General features: G+C 33.1%; 4 protein-coding genes across 7 annotated transcripts in view; 2 read left to right on the forward strand and 2 right to left on the reverse strand.

Moving 5' to 3' along the window:
* The window catches only part of LOC113505095 (ryanodine receptor), a 145,452-nt gene extending 142,869 nt beyond the window's left edge, over window positions 1-2,583 (forward strand). The window contains 4 exon segments of the mRNA XM_026887609.1: window positions 251-407; window positions 918-1,027; window positions 1,492-1,594; window positions 1,991-2,583. Of these exon segments, the coding sequence (XP_026743410.1) occupies window positions 251-407; window positions 918-1,027; window positions 1,492-1,594; window positions 1,991-2,094 (474 nt within the window). The 3' untranslated portion in view covers window positions 2,095-2,583.
* LOC113505091 (Golgi pH regulator) lies at window positions 2,579-8,862 on the reverse strand. Its single transcript, XM_026887605.1, has 9 exons — window positions 8,689-8,862; window positions 8,197-8,360; window positions 7,779-7,885; window positions 7,451-7,554; window positions 7,067-7,188; window positions 6,352-6,578; window positions 5,712-5,893; window positions 4,947-5,132; window positions 2,579-4,347 (listed from the first exon to the last, which is right to left on the reverse strand). The coding sequence occupies exons 1-9, from the start codon at window positions 8,728-8,730 to the stop codon at window positions 4,087-4,089; spliced, it is 1,395 nt and encodes a 464-aa protein (XP_026743406.1). The 5' UTR covers window positions 8,731-8,862; the 3' UTR covers window positions 2,579-4,086.
* A 1,244-nt stretch (window positions 8,863-10,106) lies between these two features.
* On the reverse strand, window positions 10,107-13,270 carry LOC113505208 (zinc finger protein 809-like). Its single transcript, XM_026887816.1, has 2 exons — window positions 12,957-13,270; window positions 10,107-12,569 (listed from the first exon to the last, which is right to left on the reverse strand). Exons 1-2 carry the CDS (start codon window positions 13,137-13,139, stop codon window positions 11,115-11,117), a joined length of 1,638 nt encoding a protein of 545 aa, XP_026743617.1. The 5' UTR covers window positions 13,140-13,270; the 3' UTR covers window positions 10,107-11,114.
* Window positions 13,271-13,610: 340 nt separating this feature from the next.
* The window catches only part of LOC113505207 (glycerol kinase), a 38,802-nt gene continuing 30,673 nt past the window's right edge, over window positions 13,611-21,739 (forward strand). For 2 of the 4 annotated variants that reach the window (XM_026887815.1, XM_026887812.1), the window contains exon 1: window positions 19,564-19,839. In XM_026887815.1, the coding sequence (XP_026743616.1) occupies window positions 19,725-19,839 (115 nt within the window). In that variant the 5' untranslated portion in view covers window positions 19,564-19,724. Of the gene's footprint in view, window positions 13,782-19,563; window positions 19,840-19,889; window positions 20,255-21,739 lie in introns of those variants that run through there. The other 2 variants (XM_026887814.1, XM_026887813.1) reach the window with 2 other exon arrangements.

A 21,739-nucleotide genomic window follows, 5' to 3' on the forward strand; every position in this document is an offset into this window, starting at 1 on the left:
CTATTATAATTGATGTTATAAGTATTTATTTTTATAGCGGCCCATTATCTGTAAAAAATTCAACTGTCTAGACAGACGGAAAGACGTCTAGATAGACGGACGGACAAACCTAAGTGATCCGATTATTTGTTTACCATTGTAAGCCCAAAAAACTATGAGATAGCATGGTGATAGACGGACGGAGAAACCTCAGTAATCCGACTTTTTAGTTACCTCTGTAGCCCCAAAATACTTTGTTTTTCCTCCTTAGTGTTTCGTGTTCAACCTGTACAAGGGAGTGCGCGCTGGTGGTGGTATTGGTGATGAGTTGGAGCCTCCCGATGGTGATGACAGCGAGGTCTACAGGATCATATTCGATATCTCCTTCTTCTTCTTTATTATTGTCATCCTGCTCGCTATCCTGCAGGGTATGTATATTGCTATAGACATATTAATAAGTTTATAAAGTTTTGAATTTAATTTAGAATCTGAAGCTATTTATATTTTTTTATAAATAGCGTGATAATCTATTCGTTGAGGTACCTACTTAAAAAAGGTAAACATTCATGGTGTGTCATTTTATCTTAAAACTCAGTTTAAAATAAAATGCGGCGAAAAAGAAATGTAAAACATAAATCTAATAATAATAAAGTTGAGTTCACAACTGAAATAAATAAGTCGTAAAATGCAGATAATAAAGTGGATCAGTCGCTTAAAAAATGACCGTGGAATAAATAACGCCAGTATTTTTTTCTTGTTTAAAATTGTTTCACCCTTTTTTAAATACCTACGAATGAAATAAGTCATAATAATTAATAAATTACCTATTATATTAAAGTAAACTGAATAAATGTATTTTCGACTTTAATTCCTAGTGCATAGTATCGTAATTCCAAAACAAAATTACTTGTAAATCTAACCCATTTGTATGACGTCAGGTTTGATCATCGACGCCTTCGGAGAGCTTCGTGATCAGCTGGAGTCGGTGAAGGAGGACATGGAGTCCAACTGCTTCATATGCGGCATCAATAAGGACTATTTTGATAAAGTACGTACTGTTTTACTGTGTATTTCTTACTAGGCTACTAGCTGTAGCCTGCGGGCCCGCCCGCTACTCGCTACATGCCATTTTTTTTTTGTTTTTGTAACATTTCTTAGTACTGGTCTGCTGCTATAAGCAAAGATACTACGAGAAGTCGCGATTTATATTCTTGAGATTTCGCGTTCAGACAAACAATGGGGCAGACAACATTTTATATTACAACAATTAAAAAAAAACACTCAGAAGGAAAAATATGTTGTCTGACCAACACAAAATGCACACAAAATACGATTAAGCCGTGGCGAAGTTTAACTTTAAACCTGCATCACCCTTTGCTTGACTCGTAGAGAATGCCTCAGGCATTAAGTCTGCCATTGTACATTTTCAATATATAAAAAGTGTAAATAAATAAATATATCTGCGTATATCAGTATCAGGAGAAGTCACTTATAAATGTATGTTGTTCGCAGGTGCCGCACGGGTTCGACACTCACGTACAACGAGAGCATAATCTAGCGAACTACATGTTCTTCCTTATGCATCTCATTAATAAACCCGACACCGAGTATACAGGTATGAAATAAAAAATATCCAACTCTTTTTTAATTGACCTACAAAAGAGAAGGTTGTCAACTCGGTCTGTTTTTTTTTTTATCTTAATATATCTTGATTATTTCGTGTTTAGAAAATTTGTAAAGTCTTCGGTGAATATTAAATTTTGAATAGCATTTTCTTGTATTTTAATATAAAGAGACCGAATTGAGTAAAGCTTAAATAGAACTTAAACGGATTATCAAGAAATTTAAAAACTGACTGAAAAGACACAACAGCAACAATTACAAAATGTTACGAATATAAACGTGGTATTCAAATACTTGAACAGTTCACCCGTTTTTAATTTGATTGTACATTGACACGTTTATCCATAAAATTGTTCCTGACATTTACATTAAAATTATGTTTTTCTAGGTCAAGAAACATATGTCTGGAACATGTATACACAACGATGCTGGGACTTCTTCCCCGTTGGAGACTGTTTCAGAAAGCAATACGAAGACCTCATGGGAGAATAGAAGACATTGGAGAATAATGGAGAATGTTGGAGAATATTTATGAATATTGGAGAATGTATCACTTTAGCTATATTCGCTTCACGTAGCAATGTCAAAATATATTGCTCAAAAGAATTCGAAAAATCATCAATTTAGTAAAGATTCGTTAAAGAAAGCTTGTTTATAATTTTGTAAATATTAATATCGGTTTTAAATTTAACGATATTGTCGTATTTATATTTTATTGTTTGTGTGTTTTTTCTTGAGTTTTAAAACTGCCGCTTTTCACTTGTTCAAGAAATAATGGTTGTGTGTAAAACGAGTCTTTACTAAACACGTTAGCGTCAAAGTTCAAATTCTCGAAACTACTAAACAATAAAAGATATATTTCTATTTCTTAAGTAAGTTTTAACTTAAGGTGGCCTTTCCATGTAAACTTTTCTATTTTAACTATTTCGATATAGTTTATGTAAGATAAATAAAATTGTTAAATAAAACTATTTAATTTAATTCTTGCTTTTATTTCTTAATTTTAAGTTCATCAGTCTTAAAAAAACTAATAATACTTAAACTATAATGTAACGACTTGTGCTTTTCGGACTATATTTCGTATTTTGAAGCTTTTTGTACAAATCAGAATTGCCCTTTTTATATTGATGGTCCCAAGTAAGCAAATTGGTCGTTAATAAACAAACAGACAATCACACCACTTGATAGACAGTTTACTCACGCGTATTTATCGGGATCGTCTGACTAGTTTCAGACACCACTGGATTCCTTAATCTTGAATCGGCGAGGCCGTATCGCGGGTAGAAACTTAATTTCTTAAAAAACTCCCGCACTTAAGAATTTAATTTTCGTGTCGCGCAATCCACAGTAACTAGTGGGCCATCAAGATACATACGCGTGAGTAAGCCTTTGTATCTTTCAAGTATAAATTATCCTTACGAAAGTTACTCAGACAAGGTTTTTTAACGGTTGCAGTACATTTTCCTTTGCCAGTTGAAGGTTAAATTTTAACTGAGCATTTTAGACACAACACAACTTATTTAAAACTAAAATAAATATGTACAAGACTTAGATCCGTTTGACAAGTTATCACATTTTAAATGAATGTTCAAAAAGCCAATTTTTGAATTATACTTACAATAAATATCAAATACTTTTGAATTTTGGTTTCGTTTTTCAATACAATAACTTATAGTTACAATGTTGATGAAAATAAACATATATGATACATTTTCGAATAATTTTTATCGGAAACAATGCGATGAAGTATCCTTTAGGCAATGCGAGACATTATTTATAATTTGTAATACATTGCCGGCGAAGATATAATTTGAGAATAACTGTTCTAAATAAAGCTAAAATACCAGTCCATGATGGTGAACTATTATTTCGGACTTTTTATGTAATTATGGCAAATATAAACCGACAATATAAATTTACATCTTATAATGACATAGAAATAGATAAAAATATATATTTACAACACTCCTAGTCATATCCAACCAAAGCTAATTTTTCAAGTTGGAAAAATTACATATTCCACAAACATTCAAGTCAAGCGATGGTAAAAAACACTCGGATACATGTTTTGATAAATAGCGAGACAACAATTTAAACAATTTTCTTGTAACAACTACCGCTCGATGGCATTTTTCTTTATGACGGTGGATTTGACTAAGAACAAGTATTCGTGGAAAACACATGTTTAATGCATGTCTTCGCAGGGTTCGAACGAACAACACGTCGCGCATAGTGGGTTTGTCGTGATAAAAACAATAAATTTTGTTATTTTTTTAGCTATAGGGTCATAATAGGTCGTAATGGGTCATTATGACCCAAAAGCCAAAGGCAATAGGACTAAGTAGTTAAATTGTTGTTGACTTAAAACATATTATCACGCTCATATATACATATATAGGCGATAGACTTTTGCGCTTCAATTGAAAGATTTGAATCTCACTTATCAATGCTCAAACAATGAACAACATAACAAAATAACAATCTTTAACTGACCGACGGTTGTTTATGAGCTAAATACAAAGTAAATATACTGGTTAAAGCACTAACTAAGAATATGACATCGAACCAGCGGTGATAGAAGTTGAACTGCAAATCTCCGAGGACTTGGGTGATGATGATGCGGTATTCTGAAGGCATGTTCATTCTCATGAGGAGTACTGATGAACAGAAGTACATGCCCATGATCTGGGCCAGGATCAAGACGATGATGTTTGAGGATTTCGATGATGAGATCTTGTAGAAGAACTGGAAAAGATAGGACGGTTTAGAAGGTGTTGTTGGTCTAATAGTTTGAGGGTTCCTCGCCCAAAAGGTAAAAACGGAACCTGTCTGTTACTGTGGCATCGCTAACTATATGTCTGTCACCAGACTGTATCTCAGAAACTGTGAAAGCTAGACAGTTAAATATTTCACCAGACCAGAACGTAGTAGAAATAAATACACTCGACTATCCGTGCACTCTGGTTTAAAACCTTATGCTTACCTGGTACTAGTCTAGCCACATTACACAGATGTCAAAATTATATTCGTGCAAATTAAATACAACCACACACTGAATGATTTGGTATGGTATGGTGGTAAAACCTGGATGTTTCTCACAAAACAAGGCATTGGTAGATTTAGTCCGGGATAAATGGAAGGAAGGCTTTTGCGCTACAATAATTGATTATAATAACCAACGTCTGGTAATAATAATACTTTTTACTCTTTCTTACCTTAGTTTCTTACCTACAAATATTTGAAATCTGAAACCACCAATCCAGTGAGCTAGCATAGCTATCAACGCTCAAACCGTGTTCCTAACAGTGGGTTAAAAAAAGCCTGTAATTATTATTATAACTTACCTTAGTTAAAGTAAGTAGTAGCCCTCTAATACTGGTCAACACAATACACCCGATGAGTATGAATGACACGTGCTGAGACCAGAAAGCGACGTCTATGTTCCAACCGAGCCAATGTACTACAATTTCTAGACCGCGAGTCACAGGATCCTTCTTGCCGACACGGTCGAATACTATGTTAATTGTTGACTGAAACGAAACATATTATTAAGAACTTCTTCAAAGTTATATGTAGTTTTTTATTATTCTAAGATACTAGACTAGCGGTGAAGAAAAAAAAAATATTCCGTCATCATCATTGACCTAGGTGAAGAAAAACAAGGTGAGGAAATTTGGATTTCAAATTTTGGAATCTGAATTCGCCTGCTAGACAGCGTGTTGGTCAATGCTCAAATGTGAGACCAGTCACTTATATTTAAAAAGAGGTATATTGTAATACTACTTAATTTTTAGGGCATGTAACTAAAACTCAAACTTATTTTAATGCTTCGCCGTCTATCAGACCGTCTGTCACTCATGCTGTATCTTATAAACCGTGATAGATACGACAGTTTAAATGTTTACAGATGAAGTATTTCTGTTGCTGCCATCAAAAGCGAGGTCAAGTAATGGCTGTTACAAAACTTTCGCATATTTCAAAATACTTTTATGTTCATTAAATTAATTAAAACCTGTTAGGAAGAGGAAAGAACTATACTATCTATCAGTAAAAATCAACGAAGAACAAAAAAAAATCTCAGAAAAAAAAGTAGAAAAAAGAAAACTCACAATAAAAATCTTCCAAACACAATACAAAGAGAAGAAGTACCCTAGGAAGTTGAAGTACTTCCCCTGAAAGGTGTTGGACCACTCTATCTTCTCCCTCATGGTGCGAGCGTCGTGAGCCTCCAGGAACAGCTGCCGGCTCAACTCCTCAAGACCTGATATCTCTTGACGGAGCTGGGTTATGTCTGGTGGAAAAGCAAATTCATAAGATTTTTGTTTTGTAACGGCTTCCTCAATAAGGAATTTTATCCTTGCGTCGCGATCTTAATATTTTGTAAATAGAGATGAGCGTGATAGCATTTTTAGATGGGTATTTAAATAAAAGGGCGTTGACCTAATTAGTAATTCAACAACTTAATATTTTTTTGGTAGATCTGATTTTGAGAAATTTGATAGGTATGTAACAGTAAATCTAAAACCTATTTGTTTCCAAAAAGAAAAAGACTCCCGCATTAAGATTTTTAATATTTGTTTCGCGGTGACTTTCTCAAGTCACATGCACAAAGACTGCTATCACACAAACACTGGTCCTACGCGGGGATCTAACCCGTCGCGCTTAGCGGAGCAACACCGTCTAGCAACATTTGATACAGAATAATCAACTAGTGTTAGAATATTCATCAAAATAAAAACGAAAACTTACTCTCACTCCCATGCCCCAATGGATTGGCAATGCTACCCACACTAGATAAAATATTTGTCCAAAAACCGCCTCTATTCTTAACATTCGACTGATCTAACATGTATTGCTGTCTCGCTCCAACACTGTTAGCTTCCGCTAGCGCTATCCTCTTCTTTTTCACGAGGATCATATCCATTGTCTGCAGGAGTTTTTTCTCGATTGATAATACATCTGCGTGTGTTACTGGTCTGTAATTAATAGTAATGTCAATCTCAGATAAAGCCAAATGTTAAAAACTTCTGTCCCACAGCTGGGCAAAGGCCTCCCCCAAATCCTTAGACCATTATCTGTCCTGGGCCACATAGAACCAGCCTGCGCGGCAAGCGTTGGGATCGTCACTTCACTACTTCCTGAAATTAAGTCTATGTATATCTGAACATGGAAGAGAGGCTATTGGATTGCTGTAGGTTTCAATCATTCTGAAACTATTCCACTTCTGGGTAAAGGCTTCTTTCTATATCCTTAAGGAACAGGCATTCATAAAGCACAAAATAGCCATACTAACACTTCATAACAGATAGCAATTTTAGATTCTTTTAAGAATCTGTGAGACTATGGTTTCTGATTCGATGAAAAAAAGTTTTTTTTTTATCGGAAATAAATGATTTGAACACGAAAGATGGACACACAGAACTCAATTAGGTTGTAAGTAAACTACATCCCCAAGATACCATACCTTATAAATATAGCCATGGATGTATATGGGTAGTTGACAGCACCAAACCCAGATAACAAAGCCATCACAGTAACGCCAATTACACCTATACGTGACACGCCTTGTTCTATTGAGAATATACCCTGAAAAAGAAAATTATAAATCATCATACTACACGGATAGCCGAGTGGTTGAGGTCACCACGACAAACCTACTGAGCGCTACGTGTCGCGGGTTCGATCCTCGCGTAGGACAAGAATTTGTGTGATCCACAAATGCGATAAAAATCCTTAATGCGGTAGTCGGGGATTGAAATAGAAATAAAGATTTAAAAAAAAATAAGTAAAGTTTATATAATAAGTATACATATATAATATAATGAGTAGACTAGGCTTATAAACTCACCTGTTTCGGACTTAATATTGGAAATGGATCTCCAATCTTCCAGAAGAAGTATAAATATATGAACCAGACAAACATTGTTAATGGTCTGATCATATTCTGTGAAACTGAAAAAAAATGTTTTAAGTTGTCGCTAAACAATTTTATTACAAACTTCTATATAACTTTATCCAGAACAGAATATTCTTTCTTATTTCTTAGATTAATTCAAAGTGCATTTGTCTCTTCAAAATTTTCATTAAATTCATTATTAATTTATATAAAATGAACTGTACTGTAATAGATGTGTCTTTATTTGATCAATATCTTAAGCTAAAATTGATATACTTACCAAATCTAATATTACAAATACAGAAGTATGCTATATAAAATGGTATGAGAGCTATAACCATAAACAACAGTGAATATAGACCCATATTCCAATGGAAGTAGCGGGAACTGAAAACAAAAAAAGTTTATGATAAATATGGATTTAAAGCAAAACAACAGTGAATATAGATATATCACACAGAATTACTTAAGTCAATATAATATTTAAATTTCTTAAGACAATCAAATTGAAAATCTCCCTTCTGAGAAAATAGATTACATATACCTGGTTTAGGAAAATACATATTGAGCTTATAAGCTTTAACTGGTAAGGTATTTTAAGTTCAAATATAAATTGTTGATGATTGGTTAAAGGCAAATGTGTAAATAAATTTATTTTAGTTAACAATACAATTAAGAAGTCTAACAATTATCCTTACCTTGAATCAAGGTAGCCAATGATTTCAAATATGATCAGCTCAAACATTGTACAACTCAATGCAAATGTCACGGAAAATATCAACTGCACCAGCAAATGATGGACCTCATAGTCACGGAACAGTTGCTTCACAAAGAATATCCACCCTCCAACAAAGAAAACTGTCTGTAAGAGAAACATAATTAACCATTATAAGGAGCCTGTACTACTTTTGATTTTTGTTGGAAGAATGTCAGGATACCTGTGCCAAGTACACCCAAAAAATAACAAAATATTGTCAAGGACAAATTCGCGATTGGAATCTTTTTGAACACTACAGTCCATTTACTTGTGTAAAACATTGCGAGACTAAATCAAACCACGGGTTGTATGAAAATAAACCTACAGTAACTAAAAATTAAATCAAAGTCATCGTACTTTTATCAATATTTTACTTTTTACATCATCATTTTAAACACATAACCTACGACATTGTTTACACATTTCAACTCACTTGAGATATTAGAATAATTAATGTATCTTCTAAGAAAGTCATAATGAAGCTTATTAACTTATGTTGCAATTAAATTAAAATTACAATTTCGTATAGTTTCGACGTTTTGGTAAATAATCAAATTGAAAATATCGAGTGTACAAATGACAGCCGATTTGCTGGCCTGTCACTTGTTGTTGACATGACATGACGGAGCTAGGTCGTACTGAAAACCAAAACTTTAGGCGATTTTCAAAGAATTTGTATCATATTAGTCTTTACAAGGTTATGAACACTTTTCATAATAGTTTGCATCGTAAAAAACTTAAAATACTGATTTTTGTCTAATTGTAATTTTCGGCAGAATCAAACCACATCATTGGCCTAGCCTTTTCCCAACTATGTTGGGGTCGGCTATCAGTCCAACCGGTTTCAGCTAAGTACCAGTGTTTTACAAGGAGCGACTACCTATCTGACCTCCTCAACCCAGTTACCTCGTCGACACGATACCCCTTGGTTAGACTGGCTGTCAGATTTTTTCAAGCTTCTGACTACCTTGCCGACTGTCAAAGATGTAGGAATAACAGCCGGGACCCAAATTTATTACAGAAAATAATTAAATTACATGTTCCACAAACCGTTTTAACGGTTTGACTGTGAGAACGAGGCTTTAGAGTAAGGAAACGAGGAAGTTTGTTGTACCTAATTATAGAACTCTTCAATTCTTATTATATCATGCAGAGGTTGCACCCCTCCAGCCCTCAGCAAGTTAAAACAGTAGGTACATTTGCTTGCTATCGTAATCGGCTTTCTTTCATCATCATATTTACGACCAAGACAAATATTTCTACACTTTGGCTACTTTTTTGGAAAACTAGCGATCGGGAATCAGTAACATTTTATACAGACTTATGGTTCTGACAAACGTCTATTATGTCTAATTGTATTGCCCTTTATTTCTTTACTAGCTAGCTAGGTTGCTCGCAGCTTCGACCTCCAGGACGTCGATTGTAGCTGCAAAAACATAATCCTTTAGCACAATCGGATAAAAGGAGCCCAAGCTAATCTAGGTTGTCAGCTATCTTTATAGGTACCAAATTTCATCGAATTCGGGCTGGTCGTTTTAGCACGAAGAGGTAAAACACACAAGCACTTAAGAATTGATTAGTGCCTAGTGTCATTTTCTAAGCTACTAAACGAATTTATTTCATTACCCACGATTTTTTTTTAAGCGTAAGCATGTTCGGATATAGTCCACGAGACGAGTACTGTGAGGAAAAAGGAAAAGAGGGTAAAAAATATTACGATAAATGTCTGTTAGGCAGATTAATTAGATACTTTAATTACAAGTAATGTGCATTATAAAACATTAAAAATCATTCATACAACAAAGCCGTAGGATAAACAATTTTTTACATAAAAACAAAATCATTTATAGATTTATATTTTTTAAAGTGAGTTTATTCATTAATATAAAACATTGCAGCTTAGGTATAATGTTATTGGAATATAATATAATTAGTCAATAAAATACATAAGAAGAAAAGAAATACTTATGAAGGAATTTAATTCTGTAAAAAAGTTAACGTTTTACACTTTATGTAGTGACGAATTTGCACACAGTGGATACACAAGCGATTTTGCGATTCTGTCGAAGATATTGGTTTCGACTTTTTTTAAATTTCTGTTTCATATAATAATATAATGCATTTTGTGAAAGAGTCGTTTTTTAAAAAAGCTCTACCATCCTTATCTCTATAAAACTTATTAATATTTTATTATAATAAATACTTACAAAATGTTTTTCCAATACATAGGGTAAGGCTAAGGTATATACTTATAGTTTCTGACAATAATTTTGTTAGATACACACCAAGTAAATGCATAATAAATACAAATAAGTATCTTATAATTATAATAATTTAAACTACAATGTAGGATAGAATAGAATTGTCAGTTGGGTATGTGCTTGAAAAATCTAAAAATATTGGGTAATTGTTTTTTTTTTTCTGGGTTATAAAAAATAAAGATGACAAGAGATTTAGTAGTCCTCACTTTTATCCGTTTTTATTTATTCATTCATAAAATAAATGCTTCTAATAATATGTCCAATATTTATAACATTCGTTTTTTTGGGCAAATACCCTCCAGGCAATTATATCTGAACCCCGGCAAAAGGGAATGAACAAGCACTTTGGTTGATGTTTATATTTATGAATCATTTAGACCAAGACCTCGTAGACCAAGGCAGCCGAACGTGAAAGTGAAAAAGGCTAGAACATAGACTAGTGTCAAATTTCTTTGAAATCACTTAAATTTGTTTTCACATAGAATGTGAAACAACTTAATCTACTTTTAAACGATTATTATTTTAATCTGTTGATACAATATTTATTCAGTTAATCAGTCTTACTGCACCAATCCCCTTAAAGCAAGGACTCTCAATTTTACTGAGAACTTAACATCTTCATATATTCATCAGCATCATCGGAAACTTCCAAATACACTTTCCCATCCTCATTTTCATACACTTTGTTCTCAAAATTTAAATCAACTTCACAATCCATTATTTCCTGAAAACTAGGCTCTTCTTCTTCAACTTTATTAATCTTCCATAGCACTGCAGATTCTTCAATTTTCATAGCAGTGTTTTGTTGACTTTCAAAGTTAGTTTCTGTTGATGTAACTTCAGTATTGAAATTCATTTTAACTTCGCATTTTGAATGTGTCTTTTTATGCTTTAAAAGGAATGTTCTAGAAGAGAATTTGCTGTGACAAGTTTCGCATTCAAGTGTAGCACCCAAATGGTGCCGTTTGACATGGTCAGATCTACGGGATGCTGATAGAAACCTTGCGTCACAGTGAGGGCATTTGTATGGCTTCTCACCAGTGTGAGTCCTTGTATGATACAGAAGAGACTCCTTGGATACGAACTTTCCTCCACATATAGAACAGTTAAAATTCTTCTCACGAGTGTGTTTCACCATGTGAGCTTTCAAACGACTCTGCGCCCAAAATTTCTTATTGCAAAATGAACATACATGAGCCTGATAATTACCATGTTCATACTGGATATGCACTCGTAAAGAAACCTTCTGGGTATATTTCTTATTGCAATAATCACAGGTGTACTTGCCCTCTGATGGACTTGCTCTAGTTTTTTGACCACAAATGTTTAGATCAACATGTTTTTTGAAGGTGGATTTATTCTTGTAAACTCTTCCACAGTCTTGGCAAACCAAGCTAAGATGATGGCCCAGCTCATGCATTTTCAAAGTATGTCGATTATAAAATGTTTTGCCACATTCACTGCAGACTACTGTGCAATGACTCTCAGTTTTGTGAGCTTCTAAATAAGCTGCCGAGCCATAACTGCGAGGGCATTCTGGACATTTGAAGGTTTTAGGGGCATGTACCCTTATGTAATGGTTTCTCAAGTTCCAAGATGATGGATAAGTCTTATTACACTCTTTACATTTTACTTTGACCCCATCAGCACTCCTTCTGCTGGTTGAAATACTGCTTCTAGTATTCTTCGATTTTTTCTTATCTGAAGTCTTTGCTGCTTTTTCTTGTTTTAATTTTTCGAGATAAATGTCTTCGTTTATTTTGCTTTTACGATCTAATGCGCGGAAATGACGTAGCGCAGCTTTTCTGTCGGTAGCGCCGCGTTTTGTGTCATAAAACTGTTTACTGGTGAAATCTTCAAGATTTAGAGAAACATACAGTGATTTGCTGTCTTGTTCATCGGTGGTGTATTCAAAACTGTTTGCAATACCCTCAAAAACATTTGTAAGATATTCAGAATTCTTCTGACATGTTTGCATGAATTTGTAGCAACTTATTGCTGTATTTGTGCAGTCCTGGCATAGTGTGTCAATTGCCTTTATGTAACTGCACATCTGAAATTGATATAGTAAGGAAAATAAGTTAAGTCTAAATAAATAAATATGAATTCAACTATTGTTTTCATTTTTTATCAATTATCACTAAAAATAAAAACGTAATTAATATAAATAAAAATATTTATTTGATGATGTTTCTACACCTTCGTCAAAAAATTAATTATATTATCTAATTTGATACATATTTCTGAAGTATAGTTCTTATGTTTAAGTCCACAGTGGATGCTATTATAATGTCCGTATTTTAAGAAAAAATGGGAATTGAGAAGGCATAATAGAAAAACAGCATTTAAACGAAGTCAGTTCATTAGTGGATGGCGATCAGCTGTTATTATGATGATGCCGCATAATTTATTTATAACGTGATTATAAAGAGTCAGTTACCTGTTCATTAAAGACGAATGTTATAACTTCTTCCATTACCGTCTCGTACTCATAGTTATTAACATTCATAACAACTTCGTAGTTCAATCGTATCGGGTCGACATACAATTGATTTAGGCATAAGCAACAGATATCATCTTTCCTATCTATTACGCTACTTAAAACGTCCTGAATAGACGCCATGTTTTCCGTTTAAGCATAAAAATAATGGAAGTTTAAAGCAAATCTTAATTAATAATATAATAATTGTGATAAACAGAAAAACAACGCACAAATCAGATGTATGAATATGACACTATCACTATACTTGACAGTTGCCGTATTAACTGATGATCAATAACAAAATGTTCAGAAATTGCCAAGCTAACAAATCGACTATTTCATAGGAATATCTTTATTTTATCAAATTTATTTGAAATATAGTGTCTTTTAGGCTTCTTGAAGTACAGTAGCTTTAATAAGGTCTGAATCAAAGAAATATTATTTAAACAATTTAACATTTTTACTTGTTGTTAGATACTGCTGTTGAAAAAAGAATATCTTTAAAACACAATTAATCAATGGGTGGTCATTTTTAGATCAAAATCAATCGAACAATTTAGTCGGTCGTTGGATAGAAAATAAAATTATTTATTTGTAGGACAGGGAAAGTTAAATACAAAACAGTAACAGATAAAAAAAGAGAAAAATTATGTCACACCCCGACGTCATTCTCATACTTTGATACATTTTATTTATCAGTTAAAATTAATAAAAGCATGTAAATCGTGTCCTGTGCAGTGATAATTATATATTATTTAATTCTCAACAGTTTACATACTCGGGGTAAGTCATTGCATTATTACTTTTCTTTCAATTTAATTTTAAATTCAGGAATAATCTTAGTCTGTGCTGGGTGATTGTTTACCAAAATTACTGAAATTAATAGATTAAATAATTTGTTTATAAATATCCAAATCCGGTTTCACGGTTTAGTTCTCACAAGACATGTTGATGTAAAAACTATTGATTTCCTTTAAATTCATCGCTCTTTACCGGCTGTTAATAGCATTCCAATAAGCCGTCCTGTACCTTGAAAAATACCTTTGCTTATTTATTTTTTTAACTCATAACCTATAATCCTTGCGGCCGAACTCAGCTGGATTTGCGGATGCTATGTTCCAATTTCAAAATGCTGGAATTTGATTCCTTTATCAATCTAATGTAGACTTTATTCAGTTTTGATAAAGTTTGTTATCCTTCAACTGTGTAGGTCATTAGGTCAGTATGGTATGTGGTTGCATCACTAATTACATAATTGATAGAAAAACTAGGGTTGTATGCGTCTGCAATCACTGCATGCAGGTTGTCGGAAGCTATTATAAGTTTTTTAACAGGCTTTGATTGTATGCTAATTGTCATCTGTTCACATGATCTGAATATAATTTGACCATTGTGATTTCAGTTTTACCTGGTGATAAATATTCTTGATTAACACATATTATACATACCTAAATATTCATTTTTTTATAATATACAACTATTGAATCTGCCCCGTAATGCCGAAGTTGTTACTTGGTATTTCACTGATTATACTAAGTAATTTTAATCATTTTTATTACTTACTATTTGTATTTGGATAGGTAGGTACCCAAAGAAATTTAAAATAAACATGTCTGCCACACTAGACTTAAAAAAAGTAGTTAATAAGTTCACCCACTTACCTAGGTAGGTCATCTAACAATTTCTTAGAAGTTTATGTAAATACTTGTAAGTTTCTAGAATTTAAAACACCTAATTGTAAGAACTAATATTAACAACAACTTTTAGAACTGAAAATGTTATTTTAGTTTTGATACCCAATACTGTTCTTCTTTAATATAAGAAATCCTTCATTTTTTTATATAAAAGTCATAATGTGTGTGATTGTTTCAAAGCATGCAATTTAAATTATTTGTAAAACATTCCAAATTTTGGTGAAACTCCAGTGTAGTGTTTTTTTCATACAAAGTTTGACTGAGGTAGAAAGCGGAATGGAATATTTTTATTTTGTGTTTATAGTTATCACATAATAAAAAGATTGTACCCTAACATTGTATGCATTAAGAATCACTGCTGTAATTCTATGGTGTACAACAAAGAATATTCTAATCTATTCTAATCTAAACTTTTTTTACATGAAATAATTTAAGCTAAACACTGCATAAACAATGATTTCTTTGAATTTATATTGCTTAAGAAATTCTAAAGCCCCTAAACAAGAAATTAAATAAGCCAGAAATTAATAAACCTTAAAAAAACTGTTTTTCCATTTGTTTGCTTACCTCAAACAGGATTTTATAATACTTGACCAGAATTTGCAATTTCTTGATTGATGTTTAACTTAAAAGAAGAAAATTACGACATCGGTATTCAAGAAAAAGTAGTTATTATTAGAGCCCCTTACTAGGCAGTTTCTATTAGATGTTTTTTTTTAATATCTTCAATTCCGCCTAAAGAATGGCGCAGAATTTGTCAATGGTACTCTTTAAATATATCGGTCCCCTTACGCCGCATGCTTAGTGCGCGACAGATCTTAATGTCCTATATTAACACAAATAGTCTACAGAATAGTACAAAGTATTTATTGATTTCTAAACATTATGAAATGATTCATTACTCGTGGAGTTCCACAAGTCCTATGTCCACTGTATTTTGACCTCTGATCTCTTATCTTTCGTTCTCTGCTTAGTCTCAGATTAAGGAAATAACAGAATGTGTAGTCAACCAGTTTTAGATAAGAAAATGATTGCTTCGGGAATTTTAATTATTATTTTATCAGCTAGACATATAAATGTGAAGTGATTTGACTATATTCCGTTATATTAACGAACTTTTGATAGTCATGTATCGAGAAAAGATAAAATTGAACGAATCATTGCCTAAACTCCTTTTTTATATAAAATAAAAATACATACTTTTCGTACATAATTCTGATTTTTCATCGTCTGATCTACCAGACAATGCTGACTCCTGATTCTGAAAAATCTCGTAAAACTCTGAAAAATCTCGTAAAATTCAAACAACAAACAAACGGCATCCCAATCTGTTCACGCGTTTAAGTGCTACGGTGCCACAGACACAGACGCACATACACGGACAGAGAAGTCAAAATTATATCATCCCTCTTTTAAGTCCACAAAGGGCAGAGCGCAGAGTGGTTATAGCGTGGTGATAAGTGGCGTCGTCTTTTCTTCCTTATACTATTTCGACTGAAAATTATAACATAATTAGGAGCTTAGTGAAAAATGCCTATCTGGTATGCTATAATGCTTATATTTACCCACGTAGAAGCATGTCTTTTCGATCTAAAACTATGAGAAAACAAATGCAAGTATATTATGTTATTTATCATCTAATTGTCCATAACAACTAAACGACGGAACGTGGACTTAATAATATCTATTTTCACTCATAAATAGGCAAGTATTAATCGTAGTAGATTTAATTACCAGTTTCTTATTAATAGATTTATTTAGCTAACTATACCGGCTGTACCTACAATTAGTAAAGGGATTAACTTCTTTATACTAATACTAGTATTGGTATAGATTTATTTTGGACTTTGGATGTCCTTATAGATTACAACACAAGTTTTTATATGACCTTTTTTTCCAAATCTGCTATTTGTATCAAGGAAACGAAAAATACGAACTAGAAAATTCTTCATCGGAATGTAAAAACAAACGCAAAAGTCAAGGCTGTTTTCATGTCTAGACGTTACAAAAATTAATTTTAATGTGAAAAACATTATGATGCCTTCATTGAAAACACTAATAGTACTGCAAAAAATAGGTTTCAGAAAACGCTTTTGACTATGATATTTGCAAAGGGGTCGAAACTTCGCGGTATTCACTAGTAAAGTACACGATAAAACCTTAAAATACGTAAAAAAAAAGCTCTTTCTTTTTAAACTTGCTTTTTTCGTAGCTCTTTTCGCATTTAAATGCTTTTTTCGCATTAAAATGCTTTTTTCGCATTAAAATGCTTTTTTCGCATTAAAATGTTCTTTTCGGCCTAAGTAAGCTCATCGTATATTTCATTTTCAGTTTTTTTTGGCTGGGAACTGAGAAATGTACCTATATCATAGTGATGGTCCTGCGGTACGCAAAAATCTGAACCGCGTTTTCAAATCTGTTTTGATTTATAAGCGCGAGTTTATTTTTTCGCCAATATGGCATTCAAACTTGTATTACAAAACATACCGCCAATATTTCTACACTCGAAATAGCACAGCTACTATAAAAACGTCATCGATCAGTTTGATACTGTTTAAGTGTTTACGTAATTCGGTCTATGGACACACCCCCAGAATTTTACGACAAGTTTACTAAAGTCAAGGTGACTTTGCTACAAAAAAAATTGCTCTACAAGGTAATCATGTTATGCGAAACAAGGAGGTTTTACATTATTATTATCGAATCGTCCCCAATGTTTGTCTACCATATGCTGATGACGTCACTGCGCGAAATATTAAAAATAGAACGAGCGAAGTTAGATAATATGGAATGAGTAATGTTATGTTTTTCGCCATAGAAATATTCACAGGCACAAGACTTCGCGGCATATGAATGAAAGAGTATTTTAAGCATATTTCGCATGACGAAAGAGCAATTAGACATCTTGTGACAACGTTTGCAACGCAATTGTTTTTTAAAAATAACGTCGACGTAGGTGTCATGCACACCAAGGGCAAAATGAATAGTTTAAAGCTGTTTATACAATACTCTTAGTTTGCGTATAAATGTTTACTTGATTATGTACCGGATAGCATAATGAGTGTTTGTGAGAGATTAATGATGCAATTTCATGAAATTATGTTAAGTGTGTAAGCAGATTTGACGGTCAACAATGTAGATATATTATTTATTCGGTATTTCCTAGCGTGACCAGTTAGATATAGGGCAATGTAAATATGTTATTGTATAGCACGGTTACTATGATATCCCGTAGCAGTTGTAAAAGAATAACGCGCATCAGGCTTTTCCAATTTTTCTGCACTGACACTTTTTTTGTTGCTTTTGGTTTGTTTCTAAACTACTAGCTTTTGCGCTCGACTTTGTCCGCTGCTTATGAAGATATAGAAAGATAAAAGATAATTTATTTTGTGAAAGTTAGGAAGTTAAAAAAATCGGGTTTTAGAGTGCACTCATCTTCTCCCCGTGTTTAACATGCTTCATAAATGATCTGCTCTTAATAATAATAGCGTGATGATTCACCTTCCTCAATAATAATACTATTCTAAAGCTGAAAGAGACTTTCAAATCGGACCAGCAGTTTCTGAGATTAGCGTTCTCAAACAAATAAACCTACTCTTCAACAGCTTTATTAGATTAATTTAGATTATGTGGTCACACTTACTTCATTACCAGACACACCTGGATAAGTGGGGTCCTACTGAGTCATAAACTTATTCTATTGCAGCCGTCTCTCTTTCATCATTGGCATAGCCTTTTCCCAACTATGTTGGGGTCGGCTTCTAGTCCAACCGGATTCAGCTAAGTACCAGTGTTTTACAAGGAGCGACTGCCTATCTGACCTCCTCAACCCAGTTACCTGGGCAACACGAAACCCCTTGGTTACGTGTTGGTTACCCTCTCTCTTCCATACCTGCATTATTATTAGTTAGGAGGTGCTGTTAGGCCTTTTATAGTAGTATCATAAATAATCGGGAAACTCATCACCAATTAACCTGTTTTAAGGTCTTCACCGGCCAGTATCAGGTTCTTTGTTCGAAAAGACAAAGGTGGATGAAAATAGACAGGGTTTTTTCCTCTTCACACGGGAGCATTGACATACCGAGAATTGGTATTTGGCAATCTAAATATATTAGGTGTCATTTTCTCCATAGTAAGTAGATGAAAATAATAACACATGGTCTGATATCATGCAATTATGTGATGGTATGAATCATTCGTATGGCAGTTGCTTAGGCCAGTTTAAGTCTGTACGTTCGGATTATAAGACTTTCGTGTCTGTCTATTTCATCATAGCTCCCGAATGGGTTGACCGATTTCCATTAAGTTTGGTTATTATTAAAAGTGAATTATGGGCTGTTTGATGAAAATTGACTCAACGATTTAAAAGTCGTGGGGGATGAATGATTTTATAGTCGTGGTTTTTTAATATGTTGGTAGATTAGATTCCTACCTAGTCAGTGGAAAAAAATAGGTCCTTTTACCACAGTCTAGAGCGAAATGGAAGAGACTTCCAAGGTGTGGGACACAGATTAAGTATCATAAACGATTTCTATTCCTATCCCTTTTCTTGCTCTCATGTTTGTTGCAAACTTTTATAGAAACACGTGATTAGATGTAAATAAAGTTATGTTGCGACGTAATGCGTGATTGTATCGTGATAGTTCTATTTAAAGTTTTGTTTGCAAATGACCTGTACCATTTCGACATATCTTCTTACTTACGCAACTTGCAAATCAATCGATACCTCATCAAGTATTATTCATTTCACTAGATTTATTTTGGTTCAATGAATTATAAGATGTGACAAGAACGAATGGTCCAGACTCTTTGGACCGATGCCACCGTACCAACGTACTTTCATTCACTATTACCTGATATTCATCATCAGTACAATATGGGTGTAGTGATGGACGAAACATATCCCAAAGTTTCGGCGTAACTTAATTTATTATAGCAATTAAAATTGTTTGGCTCGTGAGTCCATACCTGGTGTTCTATTTTCAACTGATCTACCTTATACAAATTGTCATTGGCCAGTTCGCTCGGCGTTATGTATCGTGTAAAATTAATTACCCTTGTAGTTGTCATTGTGATTGTGGTAATCGTCAAAATGAGTGATGTGAAACATATTGGGGACAACGGGAATCAGCGCAAAATTTTTCTACGTAAGATTTCTTGAATATTTCTTGTCTGTTAGCAATTTATTGTTATGCGGATGTGGAAAATTTGACATCGATTATTCGATTGCGTTCGTATCAATATTGGGATCGTTTAGCGACATGTTGTCGCGATAAAACCGCGAAATTGTTGTCTATCGCCAATAACGATTATATATGACTTTATGTTCGCGTAATTATGCCTAAATTCTACGTCATACAACGGTGGAGTGATAACGCGTCGCGTGGGTGTGTAAGCCGCCGCGCCTCCTCAGTACAACTTTTGGTTTTGCGCGGGAATGACCGCGCTTTGAGTGTTCCGAAATTGAATTTGCCGCTGAATTCTTGTGTTACGTGAAGTGATTATTAAACTTTTTTTTTCCTTTTCGGCTTGTGTCGTAGTTTTTTTTTAATATGGATGAAGGTACGTTCGGATAACTTGCTATTTTAGATTTTTTGTATTGTTAACTTAAAAATGTTGTGACATTCTTTTAAGAATCCATTATTAAAATGGATTCTTAAAAGAATGTCGGCAGGCGGCATTGTTAATATTTAGCAGTTATTAGAGCAAGGTCTACAACTTTTCAGTTATGTTTTGCCGTAGTAAATATGCCGAAAGTAAACAGTGAAACGATTTATTATTCATTAATCAAAAAAACTTAAAGGTTAAATAACTAACAGGTCATTGTACCTTACTATGTTGTTGTTAAACAGTTGGTTAAAAAACAGTTCTTTTTCGTTACGGAACCAATTAGTTGAACTACATTTTTGTTTTGATTTTATATAATTTATTTCAAATGTAAATGCCCAAAACTAATTAGTATAATTAAGCGTCAGAATGTTGACAAAGCAAGTGTCTTCTAAATAAGAACAATAGAAATAAATGACGTCACGCATTGTCTGAAACATTTTCTGGATTTTCGGTTTCCTTTGTCAAAATACGTTGCGTAGTATTTTTTTGTTTAATGACAAAGTAGAATTTAAGTTTTCTGTATTGTACTTGATTCGACGTTCAAGTCACAATAGTTTATACCAAAAAGGGAATTAGATGAAACTTTATGCAATAGTACTTGGCAACAAGTATTTCCTGAATAAAATACAAGCGAAAATACACCACAAATATTGATAAAATAATTTATCTTTTATTTTAAATTCGTGTATCGTTTATCAATATTTGTAATCGTTTTAAAGATATTGGTTAATTAGCGTTATTAATATCGGGTCTAAACTTCATTTTTACTTGCCTACAAAGATTTGATCATCGTAGATTTGATATTAAAAAGTAAAAGTTGTTTTTGGTTTTCTAATAACTCGATTTGCTTTTCCCATTCGATCGATTACGATACTCTTTGGTTAAATATATTTTTTTAAGAGTTTTTAAATTGAAATAGCTTACACATGCATGGTTTTGCCTTTTGGATGATACTTTAGCAAGTTAAAACAGCCTAAGACACTCACAAATAATGTGGCTTTCTGTTAGCAAGAAAATTTCAAAATCTATTCAGTAGTTCCTGCGATTACTGTAATTGTAAAGAAGTTGTAAGTAAGTTGAAACCAAAAGATTTGCTCCGTTTTCCAAATAACGGCAGCCATTAAATAAAATTAAAAAATTACTAAGAATTATGGCGCCAGAGTTTCGTAACATGATAAAAAGATTTCTTTGATACCGGATTTAAATTTACAATTTATAAATTTTATCTTACGAAAATTATTTTATCATATATTGTTAATCTTACTAAGTATATTCGTGATAATCATAACAATGTTGCCTAGAAAAGTGATAAGTTTTAATACCCATTATAATTTTATGTTCCGAACGTGTACGAGTATGTTTGACAACTTTGTAATTATTGTCATAAGCAACAATTTATTTTTATTATTTTCGTAGCAGAAACTTTTGATTTTTTTG

The sequence above is a fragment of the Trichoplusia ni genome, chromosome 24 (assembly GCF_003590095.1).
Source record: "Trichoplusia ni isolate ovarian cell line Hi5 chromosome 24, tn1, whole genome shotgun sequence".
NCBI lineage: Eukaryota > Metazoa > Arthropoda > Insecta > Lepidoptera > Noctuidae > Trichoplusia > Trichoplusia ni.